Consider the following 12,834-nt stretch of genomic DNA (forward strand, 5'->3'; position numbering starts at 1 on the left):
CATATATATGTAGATATGTCTTGCAATAGGTGTGAAAGAAATTGTACAAAATTAAAAGAAATCCCTAAATACTTATGTACCAGAAACATCAGACAGTAGCTGCCAAAAGTATGTTTGGCCCTGGACGACCTCTGGCATCAACCCACAACCAGCTTGTCACCAGGACACTTGCTAAAGAAAAAGAGGTTCTGTTTTTGAAAGTATGCAATCCTTATAAAAATACATCAAATTATAGAAATCAGTAGTTAAAAACCTCATTTATTCAACTTTTATTTCTTCCAGGGCCATTTGGGCTTTTGCCATGTACAATATATTTTCTATTTTGTAAAATTTCATTTCTAAATACAGAAAACTCACGCGAGTTTTTAAATTTTTCAAATGTTTTTGTACTCAGACATTTCAAAATGAAATAAAACACTTATTACTAGCTTGAGGTTTGGGGATTTTCCTGCAAGTCAATCTATGTCCAACATTACAGAGGGCGTCTGGCAAGAAATTCATCCATCAATTGCATTTGAAATGTAAAAAATAAATGAAACTTACTAATAAACTTCAATAATAAACTCTACACGTATCATTCCAATTCAGATCTTCCTGGTTTCAGAACCTCTACTTTTACATTCATCCCAAAACAGGAAGGGAGTCTACCTACCCCCCACTCCCTTAGTGGCTAAATACATGCTTGAAGTGGCTGGCTGAATGGACCCGTTGATCAGCAAAGCAAGTTCTCTTCTCCATCACAACAGATGCAGATGCACAGAAGGCTGCCTTAGCTAATAAACTGAACCAGACACCAAAGTCCCTTCAAGCACATCACTAGTCAAATATCGGCAAAGAGAGAATAGGTAGCACACTGCTGGGGTGAGAGCAAATATGGAAGTGGAGAACAGGTTTAAGATGGGAAAATTAGTGCAGATATCATGAATAAAGTATATTTGTAAGTTCGATTTTTTTAGATACAATAAAAAGATTTTACTTGCATCAGACAACGCATTTTTACTTAAAGACACATCCCATCAAATTTTTTTATCCTCTTAGTATATTGCAGCCATCATATTATATAGCACTGTGCACTTACAATTGCTCATTCTGCCTTTCTGCCCAGCTAATTCTTCTCTTTTCTCTGCTCTATGTAGAAACAGGAAATCTCTTTTTCCTTGCATATATCATTCCCCTCTTCAACTCCTGACCCAGCTGCTCTGCTCCTCCCCCCACCAGGAACTTTTGCAGTGACTCATGACTCATACAGGGGAAATTGACCTCCTGTTTCTACATGGTTCTTAGTAGGATTGAGCTAGTCAGTTTGTAATCATGGGATGTCATACACCTAATGGAAAAAAGAATTAACTGGATAGAATGTAACATGAGCAATTGGAAATACACAGTGCTATATAATATGATGATTGCAATATATCAATTTGATAGGATTGCTTCTTTAGTGAAGCATAATATTTTTTTTAAAGAATGCAGGACAACTTGACAAAATCCAAATGCAAAAATATGCTGTATATATGATGCAATGCAATGCAAAAATATGATGCATTTTGGCAAGTATTTTGACACCATACGGTCAATGCCTCATATTTTTCTTAGCATGAAGAACTTACACTGTAAGGCGTGGGAAACTGTAAGATAAACTGATTTTTTTTGTATTTCGACAATTGGAATTTGGCTGATCTTCCCTCCAATCATGGTGTCTATTTAAATGAGTTCAGTGGGTTAATTAAAAAGTCTTCCTTCTTTTTAAGAACTTGTGCAAGCTACAGTCAGAGGTCAACATTAGGCAGGTCTACAAGCTGGTCCAGATTCATTGAGAATACATGCTCACCTTCTAGAGCTTTGCAATAAAACTCAAAGACATAAGAAGAGGAAAGGGTTCAGATACCAGTTGATATTACAAGAAACAGCAACTTTACCATAAAGCTGAATCTCTGCACAGTATGCAAGAAACTAGGCAGCAGTAATAACATTTTTGACAAACTGGCCTTTTCTTTAAATGTCAGATTCTTCTCTATGTAGCCTTCTAATAGACTTTGATGGTCTATACTGTTTTTAGTAAATATATTTACTGAAAACCTTGCAAACTGTGTCTTACTGACAGATGACTAGGAAACAAAACCTTTTGAATCACTTAATCACTATTGTTAAAGGAGATGGTTGAGAAGTGGAAACATGATTAATGTCATCTAATTATATTGCAAGGCAACAACATGGTGATTGAAATTACAAAGCCAAGTAACTTAATTGCAGAGGGTGAAGAAAAAAAGGTAGGATCTACAAGTCGGCGTTATATGCTCCATAGGTCATAACCTTTTATTAACAGGAAAAAAAAGCGCAAGGTGGATACTTTGGGTTGTAGGGTAAACAATGCAGTTTGTACAATTTTGAATGTTTTAAGGAAAATGTGCATTTTTAGATGTGGCTAACTGAATTAAGTTCACAATCTCTACAATACTAGACTTTGCTTAACTAGAACACAACACATGGCTAATTTACATAATGTGGCCATGCTAAATATCAGGCCCATGAATTCACTGGACATGTAAGTAAATACAAAAAAACAATATTGAAAATATGACCCCAAGTCCTCACATCTCTCCAGATTTCTGTAGACTATGTATGACATGAGTTTACCTTCCAAGAATATGTGAAATCCAGACATACCCAAAAGGCAAACAGGTGGAAGTACAATACAAATTTTTTGCATGCTCATTTTTCTTCTATTATCAAGAATGTTGCTTCTGTTTAGTTATGTTCTATTTTCAGAAATGCACTTGAAAAGCCAGGAATGTTATATACATAGGACTTGTCAAGCAAGCCCCCATAAGTCTTCTAGAGATACAAATAACAAGCCAATGTATTTTTGGCATGAGTTGAGCTGACAGCAGTTAAAGCTTAGTTAGCTGCTGAGGCATATTATGTCCATCGACTTGTTTAGTGTAGTATGATATTCCATCAAAGAAGGCTACATCTATTTTTGTCATCCATTTGCTGACAAAAAGTTAAAAATATAGAAAAAAATTTCCATTCTAGAATCAGAAGATTAGGTTAATGCTGAAACAAACGTTCAATTGTATTCGGTCAACTGGAGATGTGGGTAACCTGCGTCGCTGGTAATGTGTCCACAAATATTTCCAATATACAGTATGGGGTGACACTACGGTTTATTCTCAACGCGTTTCGAAGTTCTCAAATGTCTTCTTCAGAAGAACCACAATAATTCAATTGTATTCTGAATAATGTCTCAATATATTGGTAGGGACACATGCACACAGTATCTACCGTACCTGTTTTTTTACAGTTCCTCATTTCCATATTCCATAAATCTATAGGTAAAGTAGTGGAAAATAAAATCATAATGATAGTCGACTTACCAGTCCATCACAGTTGCTGATGGCCACATTGGTTCCAGGCATATCCATGATATCTCCTGTATATACACAATCAGCATGTAGTGAGTCATGAGAAATCTCCTGGTAATCCTCCTGCCACTGAATAGTAGCCTGATGAGAAACCAGCTTTCTATTGGGCTTCAAACGCAGATGCAGCTGCTTGCCAAAGACTGTGACATTGAAGTACAAGCACCTATCATCTGACTGAGTTGTTGGATCAGGAATACTTCGGGCAAACCTCTGCCCAGGGTGCTTTAAGGTCATCCTACTTCCTCCTGCTGACACCATGTGGGAAATATATCGTCCTAGATGATCTGTACTGAATGGGACAACCATACCATATTCATGTAGCTTCCCAGAGAGGTGTTCTATTGGGGGAAATAAGAATTTTTTAAGTATTTAGAAAGAAATTGGCCCAGAATTATTTTCAGTAGTCAGTTCTCAAGATCATATCCTTCTCATTCTTTGACATGAGGACCACACATTTTCTACCACTAGCTCAATCACGGTACCAAATAGTTTAGAGGAACATGTTGCTCTTGTTTGTTGGGTCTTGTAAACTAGAACAGGGGCTGTATGCTGCAACACATTCTCGAAAAAAAAACCGTAACACCCCTGTTAAATATTGACCTTATTCTAAGAAACATCTTACAACTTTTCCAGCTGCATACTCTTATTACACTTTCCCCCGCCAGGGGAAAATAAGCAAAGCCTTGACTTGCAACCCATCAACATGAAGTAAGTTTATTGACACCTGTCAAAACAAACACACCTTTGTGTTAAACTACAATGACAAGAAAAAGTAAATTGGGTATCCAATGGTAGGAGTCACAACTTTACTATGAACTTATTATTTCACATAAGAAGTGCATCATAGTGATTCTTCCTCTACAAACTGGTCATCTGCTAAATAGACCAATTTATATGCACATTGTTTGACATGATTACAAAAAGTTAGAAATAACACAAGTCAAATTTTAAGAAAATAAAAAGAAAATAAAGTTAGTAAAATAACATTCAGCAAAATCATCTCAACCGTTTGGATTGCTTATGAAGCCGGTTAGCCAAGTACAAGGTGTTCTTACTTTGCATTTACCCACCTAGTGGGATTTAATAAACCTAGAATAAAATATATTTTGTGAACTGTTCATTCATGGTCAGAAGTCTTGGTTGATTTAGGCCAAATAAAACACTAAATGCAAGAATTTTAGTAGCCTACCTTTGGAAATTAATGAATCCACAGTTAGCCAGCAGAAAGATGTAAAAAAGCAAGACACAATCCCATAAATGTACAGAAAATCCATCGGATAAAGTTTGCAGAAGAGTTTGTATAGTTTCCTAGGTTAGGAGAAGCAGAAACATACAGTATCCAGTCAATGAGCAGCTTGATTGACCTTTTTTCTTCTTTAGATGTTCTCTATTTTGATCATTTAGAAGGACATTTACAGAATCAAAGAGAGCGAGAAAGAGAGAAAGATCTTGCAGGATTTTCTCCAGCCAGCCAGGCGTTTAACAATCTGTTCTCCTCCTGTTGCAGCTCTGCAGATTGACAGATCAGGAGAGGCACACTCTGGAGCGCTGGGGGAGAAACTTACAGCAGCTTTGATACAGTCTTTTTGGACCCTTGAAAACTGTGCCTATCCAGGAGAAGCCCCATCCATTTAGGAAGGCAAAAGAAAGAAGGGAGGAGGAGAAAAAGAGAGTGGAAAAGGGAGGGAGGTCTGGATAGCCAGAGTGCATTGCAACTCCAGCCAGAGGATGCAAATACTGACATCATCTGTAACATTGTAGCACAGACACACCCTGGGTTCCCTCTGTCCCTCCTCTGGACAGAGGGGGTCTCCCAAATCTGTCACATGTGAGACTGTACTTTGCCGGAAAACTGGAAAAGAGGGGGGAGTAAAACCAGAATCAGTCTGCATGCATTACCTTGAAGAATAGGTTCAGTGTTCCCAATAGGAAAGCACTTCAGCATCTGAACGTGAATGTTACTTTATTTCCCACTTTCCTTCCAGGTGACTGCTCTCAATTTCACTTTTGTATAAATGTAACTTTGACTGACCTTAACAATTTTCTTAAATTTGCAAATAATTAAAAGTGTTTTTCTAAACTAATATACGTTGTCATTTTTACTTGGTAATGTGAAAGGAGGGCAATGACAATTCTGGGACCTTGTGTAAAGGATACTGTACTGGCCTCTTCCCAGTGGTGCAACTTGCAGGTTATGGGCCCCAAGACAAAAGCTCCAACGGGGTCCCCCAAATTTTGCAAGTCTTTAATAGCCTTAGTCTTTTTATACAGGCAAAAGGGACTTGTTGGGCCACCTAGGCCGAGGTTCTGGGGCTCGGGAGCGATCACAACCCCTGCCCCTACTGTAGTTCTGTCCCTGCCCCTTGCACTTCAACAGATTACACTACACATGTTGCTCTAGTAATTCCATAATAGTTGAGCCAAGTGCTTATGGGGACTGCAACTCATCAGTAAACAAAGAAGTGTTGAATTTAAAAAAGATAGATTTTATTCCGCCATAGACTTGGAATGGATGCTGTCTACACTTCTTTGTTTTCTGTGTATCTCCAAGTGGGTTCCTTGGTAAATATGAACGTGTGTGCTGCCAGCCACGTTTTTGATGCAACTCTTCAGAAATCATAAGCCATGAAACTCATTCTAAAGGCTCGCTCACACAAGTGTATACTTATATTTATTGGATAGCACTTGGACCGATGTTAATCAATGGGGCAATTCAATTTAGCATGAGAAAAAAATTGCAGCATGCTGCGAATTGCAGCACAAATCTGATGCTTCTCACCGATTCAAGGCTATGGGTGTGTGGAACCCTTCGGACTGCACTTGGATAAAATCCAAGTCAGTCCAATTTTCGAAGATAAATACAATGGAGAAGATGGAGAAACGTATCATGCTTAGCTGACACTGGTGAAACTCGGATCAGAGTTTGATCACAGTGTTATTAATATAATCGATCCGATTCTCTTGGAGGAGACAATCTACAGTCATGTAAGTGAGCACTAAGGAGTTGTACAGGTGTAGAAAACATGGCTGCTTCAAGAAGACATCACCACACCTGTCCATGGGTTGTCTCTAGAGTTACACTTCAGTAGTAGTGAAGTGGACGGATCTGAGATGCAATACTCCACTACCTTTCTTATTTTTAGGGACTCTATAGCGACAGGATCTGTTCCGCAGGACTGGCGCATAGCAAATGTGGTGCCAATATTCAAAAAGGGCTCTAAAAGTGAACCTGGAAATTATAGGCCAGTAAGTCTAACCTCTATTGTTGGTAAAATATTTGAAGGGTTTCTGAGGGATGTTATTCTGGATTATCTCAATGAGAATAACTGTTTAACTCCTTATCAGCATGGGTTTATGAGAAATCGCTCCTGTCAAACCAATCTAATCAGTTTTTATGAAGAGGTAAGCTATAGGCTGGACCACGGTGAGTCATTGGACGTGGTATATCTCGATTTTTCCAAAGCGTTTGATACCGTGCCGCACAAGAGGTTGGTACACAAAATGAGAATGCTTGGTCTGGGGGAAAATGTGTGTAAATGGGTTAGTAACTGGCTTAGTGATAGAAAGCAGAGGGTGGTTATAAATGGTATAGTCTCTAACTGGGTCGCTGTGACCAGTGGGGTACCGCAGGGGTCAGTATTGGGACCTGTTCTCTTCAACATATTCATTAATGATCTGGTAGAAGGTTTACACAGTAAAATATCGATATTTGCAGATGATACAAAACTATGTAAAGCAGTTAATACAAGAGAAGATAGTATTCTGCTACAGATGGATCTGGATAAGTTGGAAACTTGGGCTGAAAGGTGGCAGATGAGGTTTAACAATGATAAATGTAAGGTTATACACATGGGAAGAAGGAATCAATATCACCATTACACACTGAATGGGAAACCACTGGGTAAATCTGACAGGGAGAAGGACTTGGGGATCCTAGTTAATGATAAACTTACCTGGAGCAGCCAGTGCCAGGCAACAGCTGCCAAGGCAAACAGGATCATGGGGTGCATTAAAATAGGTCTGGATACACATGATGAGAGCATTATACTGCCTCTGTACAAATCCCTAGTTAGACCGCACATGGAGTATTGTGTCCAGTTTTGGGCACCGGTGCTCATGAAGGATATAATGGAACTAGAGAGAGTACAAAGGAGGGCAACAAAATTAATAAAGGGGATGGGAGAACTACAATACCCAGATAGATTAGCGAAATTAGGATTATTTAGTCTAGAAAAAAGACGACTGAGGGGCGATCTAATAACCATGTATAAGTATATAAGGGGACAATACAAATATCTCGCTGAGGATCTGTTTATACCAAGGAAGGTGACGGGCACAAGGGGGCATTCTTTGCGTCTGGAGGAGAGAAGGTTTTTCCACCAACATAGAAGAGGATTCTTTACTGTTAGGGCAGTGAGAATCTGGAATTGCTTGCCTGAGGAGGTGGTGATGGCGAACTCAGTCGAGGGGTTCAAGAGAGGCCTGGATGTCTTCCTGGAGCAGAACAATATTGTATCATACAATTATTAGGTTCTGTAGAAGGACGTAGATCTGGGGATTTATTATGATGGAATATAGGCTGAACTGGATGGACAAATGTCTTTTTTCGGCCTTACTAACTATGTTACTATGTTACTATGTTACCTGTAGACAGGTGTAGCATTGCTTTCCAATCTTCCAAGATTGTTTTCCAATCTTGACAACGTCTAACTTCTCTAAGACATACAGTAGGAAGCACAATTATTTGCTTTTTTAGGTGGCTCCTATAGGACCACTATGCAGCTGCACAAGATGCTTTCTATAGTCTATCTTCATCATAACAAGTTACATTTTTGTGATAAAAATGACAAAATCTAAAATAACATGAAATCTCTAACATACTAATAAATAGAACTTCAGCTAGATGCCAAAGAACGTATTTGGGGTCGTTCAGCCTGCAGACGAGAGTTCACTGACATGTTATTGAGAGGTCATGGCTAAATTATGTACTGGAGAAAGTAAAGACATATTTTAAATTATTTACATTTGTAGAATGATTGTTTATAGAGATCACAAACTTTGTGAATTTTGGTATTTTATCACCTGATTCTTGATTGCTGCTAAGTGTGCAATACAAATGAAATAATAATGAAATTGACTAGAATACATCATTTATAAAATAAAAGAGCAGACCACATGGCCACATCTATGGCATCTATGTGCTATGCTTTTAGCCAATCAGGTACAGAGAGGCCTCTACTTTGCGTACTGTATAGTCCTTAAAAAAATTAACCATTCCAGTGCAGGTGACAGCACACACGCAGACTTGCATAGGGTGCCATTCACGCACATGTTTTTTGCATGTTTTTTATGCTGGGTGCAGGCCAGGTTCTTCCTGTCGTGGCTCAGTAATGTGGGGTGTCTGTGGGTGAATATATGGGATTGGCAGTCCACCTTATGTGATAGCAGGGGCATTGGTAATGGGCTGTTATATAGACAGATGTGCATCTTACAGAAAGTTGTGAATGGCACCCTATGCAGGCCTGTGTGTTTGAATACTATGCAGCCACCCCACAACTGTTTAGTTGGTTAGTAAGTGGTTGTTTTGTTAGTATTTTGCACCTTCTGCCCCTGCCTTTTTCATTGAGGACCTTTTGTGCATTTGTGTCTGGACATGGTGTTGAAAGTATGACTGATATTTTTATCTTTTTCAGTGATGTCTCAACTTGTGAGTTCAGCAGTACAATGCTTCACAGCCTTCTACTTCACTATTTCTGTAACATGGAGGGCCGACGCTCCTCGAGTGACAGTTCTGGTTCAGTAGTTAATGATATGAAATTGTTATTAATTCTGTTATCAATATATTTACCGTTATATAAAAAAAAGTTTGGGCACCCCTATTAATCTTAAGCTTAATGTTTTATAAAAATTGTTTTTTTTTTGCAACAGATATTTCAGTTTCATATATCTAATAACTGTTGGACACAGTAATGTTTCTGTCTTGAAATGAGGTTTATTGTACTAACAGAAAATGTGCAATCTGCATTCAAACAAAATGTGACAGGTGCATAAGTATGGGCACCCTTATCATTTTCTTGTTTTAAATACTCCTACCTACTTTTTACTGACTTACTAAAGCACTTTTTTTGGTTTTCTAACCTCATTGGGCTTTGAACTTCATAGCCAGGTGTATGCAATCATGAGAAAAGCTACTTAAAGTGGCCACTTGCATGTTGTTCTCCTGTTTGAATCTCCTCTGAAAGGTGGCATCATGGGCTCCTCAAAACAACTGTCTAATGATCTGAAAACAAAGATTATTCAACATAGTTGTTTAGGAGAAGGATACAAAAAGCTGTCTCAGAGATTTAACCTGTCCATTTCCACTGTGAAGAACATAGCAAGGAAATGGAAGAACACAGGTACAGTTCTTGTTAAGGCCAGAAGTGGCAGGCCAAGAAAAACATCAGAAAGGCAGAGAAGAATGATGAGATCAGTCAAGGACAATCCTCAGACCACCTCCAGAGAGCTGCAGCATCAACTTGCTGCAGATGGTGTCACTGTGCATCGGTCAACTATACAACGCACTTTGCACAAGGAGAAGCTGTATGGGAGAGTGATGCGAAAGAAGCCGTTTCTGCAACCACGCCACAAACAGAGTTGGCTGAGGTATGCAAAAGCACATTTGGAGAAGCCAATTTCTTTTTGGAAGAAGGTCCTGTGGACTGATCAAACCAAAATTGAGTTGTTTGGTCAAACAAAAAGGCGTTATGCATGGCGGCCAAAAAACACAGCATTCCAAGAAAAACACTTGCTACCCACAGTAAATTTGGTGGAGGTTCCATCATGCTTTGGGGCTGTGTGGCCAATGCCGGCACCGGAAATCTTGTTAAAGTCAAGAGACGCATGGATTCCTCTCAGTATCAGCAGATTCTTGACAATAATGTTCATGAATCAGTGACAAAGTTGAAGTTACGCAGGGGATGAATCTTTCAGCAAGACAATGATCCAAAACACCGCTCCAAATCTACTCAGGCATTCATGCAGAGGAACAATTACACTGTTCTGGAATGGCCATCCCAGTCCCCAGACCTGAATATCATTGAACATCTGTGGGATTATTTGAAGAGGGCTGTCCATGCTCAGCGACCATCAAACTTAACTGAACTGGAATTGTTTTGTAAAGAGGAATGGTCAAAAATACCTTCATCCAGGATCCAGGAACTCATTAAAAGCTACAGGAAGTGACTAGAGGCTGTTATTTTTGCAAAATGAGGATCTACTAAATATTAATGTCACTTTTCTGGTGGGGTGCCCATACTTATGCACCTGTCAAATTTTGTTTGAATGCAGATTGCACATTTTGTGTTAGTACAATAAACCTCATTTCAAGGCAGAAACATTACTGTGTCCAACAGTTATTAGATATATGAAACTGAAATAGCTGTTTCAAAAACAATTTTTATAAAACATTAAGCTTAAGATTAATAGGGGTCCGAAAAGTAAAAGCTGTGATTAGGAGAACTGCTCTGGAATTTGATGGAAGAGGCCCAGGTGACTGTGATTTTGCAAGACTAATAACAGGTCAGGAGCTGAGAGGGAGGTAGGGAAATTAATTTACTGAAAAAAGGAAGCTGGAATCTCATGAGTTAACTCCTCAGTCTGGAATGTAACTACTGCTCACACTTGGCCTGGCTTAGGGTACTTGTCAACAAGCTGCACACTATGTAAGATAAAAGCTCTCATAGCAGGAGAATGACAACAGATGCAAAAAGCAAGTCAATTGCAAACATGGATTCTGTCATGGTTTAACAAAAATAAAGAAAGGAGAAGAATTTTGTTGTGAAATTCTCATATTATTTTCCAATGTTTGAGAAAACTAATGAATTAATGAGCTGATCTGGAAACATTTTAGAAGTTAACCTTTTGTAGGAGCTGTTTGCATAAAAGCTACAATATAGCAGAACAAAAGAAGTAAAAACTTAAACCTTGGTATATTCCACATTCAGTTTACCTGTAAGTAATTCTTCTCAATACATATCAATTTCAAAAGAACTTGGGATATAACTTGGGATTGCCAGGGGTGTAAAATGTTGGATTACTATTCTGAAATACATTGAGGTATTCTGTAATAACCCCTGACAAAACATGTGTACAAGTGATCAGGCTACAGGGCTGCTTGTTAAACATGTGGAGTCATATTTAGCTGAAATTCTTTTATTATCTCGAGTCTTTTGCGACAATGTGCATGTGAAGTGAACATATCTCAAGACAAGTATCACTGTCAAGTTGTCTAGACCCATTATCAATTCATATCTTTAACTTACAGATTAAAAGATTTCAACCAATCAATGGATGTGGCAAACAACTACTGATTTGGTGCCAGAGAAATATAAAAGTAAATTTTGGGGGTATATTTTTTTTTACCTTCGTCTGTAGTCTAGCTTTATACTATAAATTATGTGGGGCTGTCCCACAATGGACATTTATCTCATACAAGTATTATCTAGAGAACTGGTGATATTTGTCTAGTCACTGGGGACAAGTGATATTTTTCTAGTGCAATGGATAGATTAGATGGTAAGTGTCCATTGTGAAACAACCTCTTTAAAACGTTCTGGCACAAATCATCCATATTTGACATATACAGTAGACCGGATTCAAAATTTGTTAGCAGTATATATTTTTGTTTTGCCATTGATCTAAACATATACAAAAATGTGTAACCACTTTGCATTGAACTCAATTTAAGGCTCTGTTCACATCGGTATCAGAGGCTCATTTCCAATCCTTTGCGGACAGTCCCATTCAATTAGATAGGAAGGATGGTAATCTGCTCTTTCCATCGAAACAACAAAAAACATGACAGAGCTTGTAAATTAGAGGTCTGTGGTATCCATTTTGCCATTGATCCTATCAAATGCTAAGATTTCTATTAAAGTGAAGATGAAAAGAAATCAAAACGGGAATCGGTCACCTACTTTTTCGTATATAAGCTTCGGCCACCGCCATCAGGGGCCAATGTAACCTGAAAGATAAGAAAAACAAGTTAGATTATACTCACCCGGGGCCGTGCCAATGCTGTCCGGTCCGGGTCTGGCGCCTCCCACCTTCATACGATGATGTTCTCTTCCTTGCTTCCTGTCGCTGCTCCTGCACAGGCGTACTTTATGTGCCCTGTTGAGGGCAGAGCAAAGTACTGCAGTGCGCAGGTGCCGAGAAAGGTCAGAGAAGCCCAGCGACTGCGCACTGCAGTACTTTGCACTGCCCTCAACAGGGCAGACAAAGTACGTCTGCGCCGAGGCCGCGACAGAAGCAAGGAAGAGGATATCATCACATGAAGATGGGAGGCACTGGGCCCGGACTGTGATGCCCATCGGACCACACCGCACCCCTAGGTAAGTAAAATCTAACCTGTTTTTCTTATCTTTCAGTT

The 12,834-nt window shown here is 39.0% G+C and overlaps 1 protein-coding gene across 1 annotated transcript in view; it reads right to left on the reverse strand.

Moving 5' to 3' along the window:
* ADAMTS14 (ADAM metallopeptidase with thrombospondin type 1 motif 14) overlaps positions 1–4,857 on the reverse strand; it is a 247,040-nt gene extending 242,183 nt beyond the window's left edge. Inside the window, exons 1-2 of the mRNA XM_069753303.1 lie at positions 4,612–4,857; positions 3,375–3,760 (exon numbers count right to left, since the gene is read on the reverse strand). Coding sequence (XP_069609404.1) covers positions 3,375–3,760; positions 4,612–4,696 — 471 coding nt within the window. The 5' untranslated portion in view covers positions 4,697–4,857. The remainder of the gene's footprint in view (positions 1–3,374; positions 3,761–4,611) is intronic.
* Between the last annotated feature and the right edge of the window lie 7,977 nt (positions 4,858–12,834).

Source organism: Ranitomeya imitator, chromosome 2, assembly GCF_032444005.1.
Source record: "Ranitomeya imitator isolate aRanImi1 chromosome 2, aRanImi1.pri, whole genome shotgun sequence".
Lineage (NCBI taxonomy): Eukaryota > Metazoa > Chordata > Amphibia > Anura > Dendrobatidae > Ranitomeya > Ranitomeya imitator.